Source organism: Gallus gallus, chromosome 17 (assembly GCF_016699485.2).
Source record: "Gallus gallus isolate bGalGal1 chromosome 17, bGalGal1.mat.broiler.GRCg7b, whole genome shotgun sequence".
Taxonomy (NCBI): Eukaryota; Metazoa; Chordata; class Aves; order Galliformes; family Phasianidae; genus Gallus; species Gallus gallus.
The window spans coordinates 1,702,467-1,715,065 of NC_052548.1; the positions used below are offsets into that span (position 1 = coordinate 1,702,467).

Genomic DNA, 12,599 nt, shown 5'->3' on the forward strand with positions numbered 1-12,599 from the left:
CAGCACAGGAACAAAGCCCAGTCAGACCAAGCAGCACACAGATAACAGGCACTGCTCCTGTTCTGGCCGTGTCTCCATGCACAGGGACACGTGAAGGACAGTGGAGCTGCTCCACCAGCTGACCCAAAGCAAAGAAATGCAGTGACAAGCAGCAAAAAGCCAAAGCCCTGCAAACATTTCCTGATCATGGGAAGCAGGGAAGAGCCATGTCTCGTGTCTGTTTTCTAGTGTCTCAACCAGCTTGCAGCTCAGGAGCTGCAAAAAAAAAATGCTGTTTAAACTGATCCTGGCTTTCTTAAGTGTTGTAAATACCTATCCCAATGTTTGGATGAACAGATTTTACCACTGAGGTTTTAACCAGAAACTTGATGTAACAGTTCCACAAATATTCTGAAATGGGGTCAGAAGGGTCTTGGGCTCACGATGGCGGTTACTCAGCTTTCAGATTAGAAAATTGTAACTTTTCTGTGGGGTATTGAAGAAAAACAGATTGCAAATTCTGAGTTGGGATTCCAGGATGAGCAATCCCGTTCTGTATTTGGAAGCACGTGGGACTCCTGAGCTTCTCCGCAGAGCCCAGAGCTCATCAGAGAAATGGTAGTAAATGCCCCTAAAGATTTAACAAGTCCAACTGATGATGAGAAGAAGATGCTGGGGATCAGGTTTTGTGTGGTTTGATAACAAATATCACAGCAGACACCCTGCCTTCCCACAGGTCTCTTGCAAAGCCCTCTGAAACTCAGCACAGATTTCCTCACCATGGAATGGAGCACAGGAGGCTGTCCTGCAAGCTATGGGATGCACTGATCAATGCATCGTATTTAGCCCCCCCCCCCTTTTTTTTTTTTTTTTTTTTTTGCAGATGATTATTATTATGTGCTTTGGCTTTTCAACTTCCTGCAGCACCTTCCTGTCTCCGGTCAAAACCTGGGTGCTCAGCCCCATGCTTCCTCACTGAGTTCTGCTTCTGGGGTAAAATATGATGGTTGGGCCTGGATACAGCCACCAAAGTGGGTACAATCCAGCTGAAACCCAAGTGCACTGGGAGCAATGGTGGTCACAAGGCTGAGGATGTGCTGGGAACTGCACAGTGCTGGTGCTGATGGCTTTGTTGGCATGAGACCCTATGAAGAGAGCTGAGGTTGAGAAGACACATGGATTTGTCTGTACATGAGGCTGTGGGACCACTATGTACTACAAGCGTGCTCACACAGGGACCATGCACAGGTCCATGAGTAGGGGTGGTGTCTTCTATATCTTTCTGCCTAAGGGCTCACCACAGCTCCGTGTTCATGGCTGGTACTGTGATTCTTCCTACAGGATTCATGCAACAATATTATGCTCTAATGGGAATCATTGCCAGTGCCCCTCTCAGCAGTGTGCCCCAAAGTTGAGCTGTGTGGGAAATCCCAACAGAGGAAGTTCCCAATAATTACTCAAAACCCATCAGCCGGGTACAAAAAAGACTCTGTGGAAGGGCCCTGTGCTGCTGTGCTGCCCGCTCTGCTCAGCCTGCCAATCCCTCAGAGGCACTGCAGGTATGGGAGGAAGCTGAAAGAACTGCAGAAGCTCAGTCGTGTGCTGGGAGGTGGTTCAGTGGGGGCTGATGCACGAGGAGTTCAGTTGGGCTCCATTCACAGCACTCAGCCCATATGGAGCATTGGTGGAGGAACAGGAAATGGTTTCATAAGATGTACCAAGGAGACCAAACAAAGGCTGCTGAGCTGGCTGCGAGCCCATTTCTGGAACAAACACTTCTTTGAATACTGGGAGCAAGAACATTTGCTCCCCTCAGGTATCTCCACAGAAAGACTGAGTGCCATGCTTGACTGGAGATGCTAGGAGAGCATCAAAAGGCTCCAGGAAACCTGTTTTGCGAGGTTCACGCCTCCCCTCTCAAACAGTTTAACCTTGGGAGGACCATAATTAACTCTGAGTCTTCAAACCCCTGTGAAATTTAGCTAAAATTGGCTGATGCCTTCAAAACCAATCAGGGGCATGCACACAAAGTGATCGTACAAGTGTGTTTCCATAGAAACGAAGCCGAAAGCTATAATTTCCTGAATTAAAAAAATAAAATAAAATATCAGCATGCTGATGACTGCAAAGCCAAAAGGGAAGCAGCTGAGTGTCCCAGCGCTGCATCAGCCCATCCTGCAGAGCTGCACAACACTTCACCCCATGCCCTCACCTTTTGCTCTCCTTTTCTCTCCTCCCTCCCACTTTGGTGTTCCCTCCAGTCCATTATTCAACCTCCTTGCTCCTCTCTCCACCCAGCCCTTCCCCGTGCCCACATTCCCACTGGCACCACAGCTCTCTGCAGGGAGTGCACTGAGGCTCAAGGGGTGAGATGTCCCCACTGCAGCCCTGCACGTGCCCCACAGTCCAGTGGGAAGCATCACCTTATCACTGCCATGGGACCCCCTCGGGCTTTGAGGCAGAAAACACCTTTTAAATAGGAAAACATCAATGAGACATGGGAAGATCTCACCCTCTCAGGGTGAGAGGCAAATTCAGCTCAAGGTCATCATCTGGAAATGGTAATCAGGGCTCTGCTGAGACCAAACGGGACCAGCAGCACGTGGGTTCCTGCTCCCTGCACCACATCTCTCCTGCCATCATTGCTGATCAAACCCAACCCCATCCTGCAGCAGCACCAGCCCCATCTCTGCTGCCCTGGCCCCCTGCTCCTCTGGTCTGCCACTCAGCCCATCCCTGTCCCCATCCCGCAGCACCACAACCCAGAAGGGTGTGCACATCCCCACCCACTGTCGTTGTCATGGTCAGGGATTGCTGGCTGTCCTGCCACGGTTTCACCAAGCCCTACAGCTGCCCCTGCACAGCAGCCCTGCTGGTTTGGCTCTCTGTGAGCCTCTGCTCCTCCCCTCCTGAAATTTGGCTTCGTTTAGCATGTGGGTGGAGTGACTATTTTTGCACTGAACATTTGCATTTGTGAATATTCACATTTCCCAAGTAAAGGCCGATGACTCGTGCTCTGACTCGTGCTCTGACTCGTGCTCTGCAGCAGGCCTGCTGTCACACACTGAGCTCATGCACCTGAACAAAACCCCGCACCGGGGCTGTGACAGCACCTGGGCAACCCAGCCCTGCTGCTTTTGCTCTCAGTGATTGCACTGTGATGTGGGGCTGGGAGCTGAGGGCATGCAGCCAGAGAGCATCTCAGCTGAGGAGGATGGTTTGAGACACTGGAATCTGAACCCTTCTTGAGTGCTCATGGAATGGATGGGTTAGAAGGGACCGTAAAGCCCATCCAGTCCCAACGCCTGCCACAGGCAGGGACACCCGCAGTAGCCCAGGGTGCCCAAAGCCCCACCCAACCCAGCATTGAGCACTCCCAGGGATGGGGCATCGGCCTCAGGATAACACGTTAGCCAATTCTATTTGCTCCCCTAGTAATGTCACATGAACGTCTTCCCCTCCACAGGTGCCCCACACCTGGAGAGCACCCAGGGGCCCCCCAGCCATGGGGGCAGGAGTGAGTGCAAGCACTTGGCTTGGCTGGAGAGCAGCGAGCCCAACAGCCTGGCAGGGAAATGCTGCAGAAATCATCCTGCACTATGTAGGTCAACACTGTCAGCTGCGAAAAAAAGGATGTTCCGGGGATGTGAAAGAGGGAGGGAGCTGCCGTTTGAACTGGACAGGGTGGACAGACAGACAGACACATAGATAGCTTTTAACATCATCAACCCTCCTGATGGGCATTCTCGATTTACACCACACGTATGAGGTACTAGACTAGAAACATGCATCAGTTACCTTATCAGAATATATAGACATGCGTGTTGTCAGACCAATGACAGGGATCCTGTAGAAGCCAGCTGTGTATGATACGGGTGTTGGTGTTAGGTGATCGTTGGGAGCAGGAGGGTGACTAACTAATATTGCATAGACCTGCAGGACAGGATACACGACACAAACATTATTTCACAGGAGCACATCGGCCATCGAGTGTGATTTTCCTTTTCTGCAACGTTAAAGAGCCCCACGTTAGCACAATAAAAGCATTCAAATAATCAGCAGCAAAGCAACGACTGCACTGGGAGAGGGTGGTGTGAGCCCAATGCTTGGAGGGGATGGAGCTGCCCAGGGCTGGACCTTCATGGAAGCGCCATGCCGAGCTGCTCGGCTAAACTAATAACTTCCATGGATTACAGATTAAAGGGAAGCATCTCCCTTAGAGTCGCTCTGTGTAATGCGATTTCTTTAACCACACATTTAATACTGGGTTGTAATTCCCCTCTGAGGACTATTACATACAAAGTGGTCAGCTGGGAATCGGAGCGGGAGGAAGAGCAGGGAGCCACAGTGCACATTGGCCATCTGGCTCCAGGCACATGGGAACGCTGGGGGGGCTGGGGGGGACGGTGCTCGGGCAGGAACAGCAGCGTGCTGGGTGCTGGTGCTGGGCTGTACCAAAATGGGGAAGGAGGATGCCAGTGAGATCCTGCTGTGATGAGAGGGCTGGGATCCAGCAGGATCCTGGTTTCTGTCAAATGGAGTGGGAAGGAGATGGGTAAACGCCGGGGGACCCTTTGTTTGAGGAGTGTCCTCTCCTGCTAGGGGTGGATGTGCACAAGGACTTCAATGCCCGGGAGGAGACAGCACTTCTTCCCTCCTCCGAGCATCTGCCCCAGCACTGGGACGTACTGCGTACCCTGCTGCAAGGCAGGATGGATGAGGAGGAGGAGGAATGGCTGGGTGTCCCTGGGACTGGACAGGGTGGGACGAGGGGCAGGGTTTGGAGCCCCTACTGTGGGAGAAGGGGGACATTACTGAGGGCAGCACGTGGGAATGTGGAGAGGCAGGAAGGGGTGTCTGTTACCCAGCTGACACAAGGGGTGTGTGAGGTGCTGCGTCAGCAGGGCTGGGATGCGGCTTGGGGATGGGTTGTTGGGTAGCACTGGGCAAGGGGAGAGGCGGGAGGCGAGGGCTGAAAGGCAGCACAGCAGCTGACCGAGAGGAGCCATTTTGCAGGGCTGGCACAGTGCCAGTGAGCTGGGGTGGAGACAGCTGAGCCCTTCAGCTCAGTGGGGCCAGGAGTATGGCCATCGGGATGGCACAGCAACCCCACCACCCTGACCCCCAGCACTGCAGCCCTCTCTGCATTGCAGCGGTGCAGCAGCCCCAGCACGCACTAAGCCCATGGGGTTTGCTCTGGGGATGAGGCTTAGAGGTGGTCTGGACATGGGCATCCATCAGCTGGGTTACAAAATGAATCTCAGCCCTGCAAGGGACCCAACCGAGCTGCAAGGATCCCAGGCAGCCTATGGTATCTCTGGGGACGCCTCCAACCACCCACACCTCCAGCTATGGAAACCATGTCCCAGCCAGCTGCCACCTCCAGCTCCCTGCCCCCTCGCTGGCTGGCTGCATGTTGGGCATGCATGCACCCAGCATGACTGTGTGCGTGTGTCTCCATGGTGCAGGTGTTGCACGCTTTGTGTGCACCCCTGTATACCCATGCACAGCTCTGTGAGCACCTTCTGCATGTGTGCAAGGTGGGCTGGGTGTCCATGTGTCTGCCTGCCCACTAAGAGCCTAAGCGGGGTCAAAGCACATGCATGGCAGTGTGTGCACATGTGCATATGTGTGTATGTGTTTGTGTGCTCCAGGTTTGTGCCCGTGTGTCCTATGCATGTGTGGCACAAGGGGAGCAGTGACACTGTGTGGGTGATGGGGGTGTGTGAGCTGTGGTGCAGCCGTTCAGATGTGTGCCCTGCAATGGGTGTGTGCATGCAGTATTTTGTGTGCGTGTGCTTGCAGTGCACAGTGGGACATGCTTGTGTGGCAGTGTGTGCGTATGTGCACTGGTGCAGCTTGTGCACACGGATGTGGCATACATAGCATGTGCAAAGCAGTGCTGCTGCATGCTGTCTTCATATGCAGTATTCTGAATGTAGGTCCATGTTTGAATGTTGCACGCATGCACATGACATGTGTGCACACCACACATCCCGCGGGCGCTCCTGCAGCGCTCCACGAGAGCACAGTGGGTGTGCATGCGCGGTGCTCCCGTGTCCGCATGCAGCGTGTTCATGCCCACGCGTGCACCCACCTCTGGCGCACACCCACGGTGTGCACGCGTGTCGCCGCGCGTGTGCCCGCGTGCAGTGGGTGCGTGCCCGCACCGCCGCTAGCTTACATAAAGGCTGCAATGCGGGCAGCGGCGCCCCGAGGCGGCGGGGCAGGACCCCGCTCCGCGGCTCTGCCTTCCCCGAGCCCCAGGGAGGGCATCGCAGTGTGGGGGCGGCTCGGAGCCCTCCGGGGAGGGGGCGCGGGGCTCCGACGGTGGGGGCGCCAGCCCGGGGTACCTGGCTGGAGATGAGGTCCTCGCAGACGGAGAGAGCCATCTGAATGGCGTTGGGTTTGTGCGTGACCGAGGTGGCGTTGAGCTGCAGCTTCCAGGTGCCGTGCCGCTTGTTGGCCTGGTTCACCGCCTCGCGGAAGATCTGCTCGTGCTTCTTGGTGCTCAGCACCGCGCCGATATTGACGATCTTGGGGTCGCAGCCGGCGCGGGCGAAAGAGGAGGAGAAGAGCAGGGCGAGCAGCAGCAGCCGCATGGTGCTCATCCACGGCCGGCCCGGAGCCCGCCGGGCCCCCGCCCGCTGCCCGCCGCCCTCCCGCTCAGCTCGGCCCCATGCGGCCCGGCGCGGCGCGGCGCGGGGAGCTCTCCTTGGTGCTGAACCTCCCGCTCCGCTCCGCGCCGCTCCGCCCGCCGCCGGCTCCTCCCGCTCCGCGGCCCCGCGCTGCCGCAGCGCCCACCCCCGGCCCGCCCCCGGCCCCCGCGGCAGCGGGAGGGACCCCGGGTCGGCCACGGGCGCTGCGGCAGCTCTGTTCCGGGTAGGGTCGGTGCGAGACCCCCGGCTGCTGCTCTCTGACCCACCTCGACTCATGCTCCCTCCGTATGGGGTCAATAGGAGCCGCCCGGAGTGCCTCTCCCTCCCATGCCGGCCTCCCGGAGGCCGAGGAAGGACGGCGGGAGAAAAGGATCCGTCCCTGAGGAGGCTGCGGGAGCCCCAAAGACTGCAGGGCTGGGGTCTGGCTCCTGCACCACTTGGGAGCATCACTGGTGCAGGGGACAGAGTCCAGGTGGGGCTGAGCCTCCAGCTGCCAGGAAAGCATCTCCGGGGATCCAACTCCTTTCTCATCTTTTCTCTTGCACTGTCCATTCGGGCTGTGAGCGTTCCCATTACTCTGGGAAGCATGATCACACCCCATGTGGGGTAAAACAAGGTCTCCTGGATTTGTTCTCCCCTGCAAATATTCCCAATTACACAGCTCATACCTCTGACACACTTCCCCATCTACCTGGGATGTACTGACCATGACATGAATGTCACCATGAATTTTCCCTCCAGAGCTGGAGAATCTTGGCCAGCACATCTCTGGGGCACAGTCGTTAAGCAGTACCCACCTGGTTCCTGTCCCTCCAGGCAGAGCCACCATTCTTCCAGGAGTACCTCATGGGGCAACTAGGGCAGGCTTTCGCCATTCAGTTCTGTCCATTACTTCTGGGCTATGACCTAGAGGTTCTTCTTGTGGTTCTCTCCATCTATCTAACCCTCAGCTACTTCTTGCCTTCCCCAGAGGACATGGGGCCTTAGCAGCTGATGGTCAGCATCTGAAGCTCCATAGTGAAAGGTTCTGGGTTTCCCTCTTGCACCACCTCTCTCCAGTTGCAGGAACATTGCACCCCAGAGCTGTTGCTTTGGCCCTTTTGGAAATGAAAAACAAAGGGGCTGTGGATAGCCACAGCGTATTGCTTTGTAGCTGCATGGGACAAATGCCATCGGCTGTATGCCAGCCAAGAGAGCAGGCTGAGCACTGCAGAAGAAAAATCACCAGAGATATTTTTACATCAGCCATTTTGAGGGTATTGTCGCAGCCCACCTCTGTGCTTGCTTTGCAACGTGAGTGGAAGCAGAATTTTCTCCCCCAACGCAAATTTTCTCACTGGCATCTCTGAAGTGCAAGTTGCCATGGAAACCATTTTGCCTGGGTCCCACGTTGCCCACACGCACTCGCATGAAGCTGCAGAAGCAAAATGGCCGTTGTGCAATGCCGCAGGGTCGCAATGTTGAGGGGCCATCGTGCTTCACAGCTCTGTGCCAGCAAGGAGCCCTAGTAGAGAGCCTACAGCAGCTGGGAGAGCAATGGAACCCATTGCAGCTACGATGCACCGGGTGAGAGAAGGAGCATGGCCCCACCTCGCCTTAACTCTTGCAGTGCTCTGTGTGCAGCTCCACAGCAATCCTGCTGTGCTCTCAGCACAGACATCCAAGCACATGTCACCTTGTTCAATGCTGCTGCATTGTTCCCTCTCCTCCGTGCACGGAGCTGAGTATCTTGCAGTGCTCACATGTGGCTTTGCCCACCCTGCAGGCTCTCCATAATGATGCATCCATACTGATGGACTGCCTACATTTGACTTCATTTCCTCCTTTTCTCACCAGCTGAAATCACAGAGCCACAGAACATCCTGAGCTGGAATGGACCCATGGGGATCGTGGAGCACAGCCCGGCCCCACACAGCACCACCCAAACCCCAACCCTATCGCTGAGAGCGGTGTTCCAGCACTCCCTGAGCTCCGTCAGCTCAGGGCTGTTCCCACTGCCCTCAGGGGCAGACCTTTATCCTCATTTCCAGCCTAGCCCTCTCCTGACAGCTCCATGCCATTAGGAACCCAGGTGTAAGCACTGTGTCATCTCCATTCATTTTTCCCTCCAGAGGCTGTTGTTCCTGGCACCAGGAACAGCCCAGATCACAGGCTCCCACTGCAAAGCTCAGCCTGCACAGACGCTTTCACCGCACGGCTTCCACTCGTGCTGTGTCCTCAGGCTCTTTGATCATCTGAAGGCAATGGGTGCATGCAGGGTTTTCGCAGGGTGAGAGCTGTGTAAATGGTGGGGACAAATGCATCCACCAGCTGATCTGTGTGAGAACTCTGCAGCAAGCAACAGCCTTTGCTTTTCCTGTGGCTTCCTCCTGGCATGTCATGGCAACCTTCTTAATCATGGTTTGCTGCAAGCAATTAACAGTTGCCTGTTAGCAATTAGCACGTGCATAGTATGATGCTGCTTTTTATGTCTGGCACCTTCTGGATGCAGGAAAGTTAAGCAGCAAGATGGGGCCAATGCTTGTGTGGTGTCCCATTGCTTGGGAATGGTGCGAGCCATTTCCTGGGCAGACAAAAGCCATACAGAACTGAAAGGTTTCAGGGGAGCAGCACTGAACCCAGAGATGAGTTTCATCTGCCCCAGGGCAAGGCATCAGCCCCAGTGGGGGAAAAGACAATATGAAATTTCATAAATGAGGAAATCAAGCATTAGGAACATATGAGCCTTGCTAGTCATCATGGAGCTACTAAACAAGCTAAATTCCTCTTCTGAGAAAGTTAAAATTTAATTGAAATCAGAAAATGTGTGGCTCTAACACAGGCTCCAGTAATGCCTCTTCCGTACATCTGCAAGGGGGAGGAGTGGTAAAGTTAACGCATGAAACCAAGCAATGCACCTACTGAGTGCTGCCTATGGCAGAGCTCTGTGAGCTGTTGCCAGTGAAGAGCTGCACGTGGAAAAACTGTTGCCGATGTGTAGAGTGTGTTCTTTACAAAGGGGCTGAAGAACTGGTTAAAAGGACCCACAGAAGTTATTTGGAGAAAAACTCCGTGTGCTATAGAGGGGATGAAGTGGATGAAAGTGGTGCATGTTGCCTGTGGTGTTGGATGCAGCCTAGTGGGAGCCAGGGCTCTCAGCACTGGAGGGTCCATTTCCAGAGCCACTCCTCAACACTTCAACACACCTGGGGCAGGTGAGATGGTGAATATGAAATAAGACTTTCTGATGTCCAACTTTCCCCTTCTTGCATGGTCTAGTTTCCATGGCTGGAGCCTTCATCACAGCCAGGAAATGTTGGTTGCACATCACATCCACGAGATGTTGGATGCTGCTGCTCAGTGGTGAATCCCACGCCCTAGGTACCCAGTGGGCAGAGGAACCCTGCTGTTCTCTCCCACATAGTTCCCTGTTTCTCTTCAGATGGTAAGCCCAGAACTGGATACAATAATCCAGATGTGCCCTCCCCAGGGCAGAGTAGAGGACAAGGAGAACCTCCTTCGCTCTGCTGGCCACGCTCTCTGTAATGCATCCCAGCTCACCATTGGCCTTCTTGGCCACGAGGGCACACCGGTGTCTCATAGTCACCATGATGGCCATCAGGACACCCAGATCCTTCTCAGATGTGGCCAGTGAAGCCACCAGGCAGCACAGCTCTGTGCACAGCTCACATCCTTGTTGTCACTGCTCAGCTCTTCCTTCAGAACACAGGATCTGGGGATTCATGGACCTTTGCCACCCTTGTGAGCACAGTGTGGATGGGGGAGAGTGGGACACAAAACACCAGCAGCCAAGGGCAAAGATGGTGTGAAAAATAACAACAGTCTGAAATAAGAAGAGACATACATGCACAGATATGCAGTCTAATGTGAAGTAGGAGCAAGTGGGAACTTTCATTGGAATAATTTTCTAAGGGAAAAGCAACACAGATATGTCTGAAATATTCTTCAGGAAAATATTATTTTTGACAAAATTCTAATTTCCTTCTGTAAAATGAAAAAGGAGATGGCTGGGCCTGCACACCATGTCCCAGGAGACACAACAAGCATGTCTGGGGAATTCCAGCCTCCCAGGGGTGCTGCATAACAGAGGCCTGGAAGGAGTTCAGCCAAGTGGTCAGTGCTGGGGGCTTCCTGCACATCTTCATGCCACTCCCTGGAGAGAAAGCAACACCCATCTCCTCAGAGCCCCTTTAGCTGCACTCCTGAGCCTTCAGACCCACTCCAAAGAGCCTGTGCCAGTGATCAGAGCTCTCCTCACATCCTGGGGCCCAGCTCTACAGTTGACTTCCCAATCCCACCAGTTATCTTTCCTCCCAGTGCCCTCCAGTTGGCTCCCAACACCCTCCCAGTCCCTCCCAGTGACCTACTGACATCTGTTGATTTCCCAGTCTTACCAGTTGACCTTTCAGTGCTCCCTAGTTGACCTCCAGTCCCACCAGTCGACTCTCTAGTCCCTTTCAGTGTTCTCTACTCTGCTCCCAAGACCCTCCCAGTCTGACCAGTTGACCTTCCACTCCCTCTGTTCTGCAGTGGCCCCACAGCTCTGCTATGGAGAAACACTGAGAGAGCTGGGCTCATTTGTCCTGGGGAATGGAAGGCTCTGAGGAGACATCACTGTGGCCTTTAAAGCATAAAGACAGCTTGTAAGAAAGGTGGAGAGAGACTTTTTACCAGTGTTTGTAGAGACAGGACAAGGGGCAATTGTTATAAACTGAAAGAGGGGAGGCTTAGATTAGACACAAATAAATAGTTTGATGAGAGCAGTGACACTGGAACAGTTTGCTCAAAGAAACTGTGGAAGTCACATCATTGGAGGTGTTCACAGTCAAGACAGACAGGGCTGTGAGCATCTGATTTAGAGAAAGATGTCCCTGGCTGAGGCAGGAACTTGGACCAGGTCACCTTCAAATGTCCCTTTGGACCACCCAAACCTTTCTATGATTCTGTGATCCTATAACATGGATATAGGTAACTCCGTGACACTAGCACAGCTCAGCACTCCTGGCTTCATACTACTGCTGGGATATTTTCACATCTTTGTGAACTAGTTCCAGGGACTTCCCAACTCATGCAATTCCCATGTGCTCCTTACCTAGAGAGAACAGAAAAACAGAAAAATTAGGGGCTTGCTTTCCAACCTGCTATATATGACATTTGAAGACACCAGATATCATAAATATGAGGCACCCAGCCTCAGGAATAGCTTTGGAGGATGCTGAGCAAGCCAGATGAAGCCAGAGTTGGCCCAGTTGTGTCAATATGGCATGTGGGGGCAGAAGCTGATGGCACCAAACTTACTGCTGCACTGGATGTACCCCACCCCAGAGCCAGCTGGCAGGTTGGAGCATGGAGCCTGAGTGTACTCCTCTGCAGGCCAGAACAGATAATTAGTATGTTAGGGCTCAGATGCAAAGCCCAGAGCACAGGAACGTGACAGCAGACATGCCCCTCTTGGGAGCTGTGCCCTCCTGTCATCTGTGATTGATATATACAAGGAGATCAAAACCTTGTTGTTGAGAACAGAATTGACTGCACATTTTGTTTGGTTATGAAACCAGCCTAAAAATAAAGAAAAACATGATGAGACAAGGTTGAAGAACTCTGGTTGTTTTTTTCCTCATCTTTTCCCACTAAGGTGCACTCACATAGCGCAGGCACATGGGGTTGGGGTGGGCTTCCTGCAAAGATGAACACACAGGTAGGGTTACCTGGTGGAAAGGGTCATTCAGAGACTTTGTAGCCAACAGTCCAGCTCTCCAAGGCTTCATTTTCCTCCTGCAATTCTTCTGATTTTCAAGACTTCAGGTCTATATGTTCTCCCTTGCCTCCCTTGGCTGCCATTCTCTGCTTCTGGTCACTTTCCTCCTTTCTCTGTGTCTCCTCTGTGTTCACCCCACACAAGATGAGGTGCCCACCATTACACACAACTTGCAGTTCACCAGATGTGCAGATATTTTTTGC

At 53.7% G+C, this 12,599-nt stretch overlaps 1 protein-coding gene across 12 annotated transcripts in view; it reads right to left on the minus strand.

Moving 5' to 3' along the window:
• GRIN1 (glutamate ionotropic receptor NMDA type subunit 1) overlaps positions 1-6,735 on the minus strand; it is a 31,653-nt gene extending 24,918 nt beyond the window's left edge. For all 12 annotated transcript variants that reach the window (XM_015279362.3, XM_015279356.3, NM_206979.2 and 9 more), the window contains exons 1-2: positions 6,333-6,735; positions 3,778-3,912 (exon numbers count right to left, since the gene is read on the minus strand). In XM_015279362.3, the coding sequence (XP_015134848.1) occupies positions 3,778-3,912; positions 6,333-6,590 (393 nt within the window). In that variant the 5' untranslated portion in view covers positions 6,591-6,735. The remainder of the gene's footprint in view (positions 1-3,777; positions 3,913-6,332) is intronic.
• Between the last annotated feature and the right edge of the window lie 5,864 nt (positions 6,736-12,599).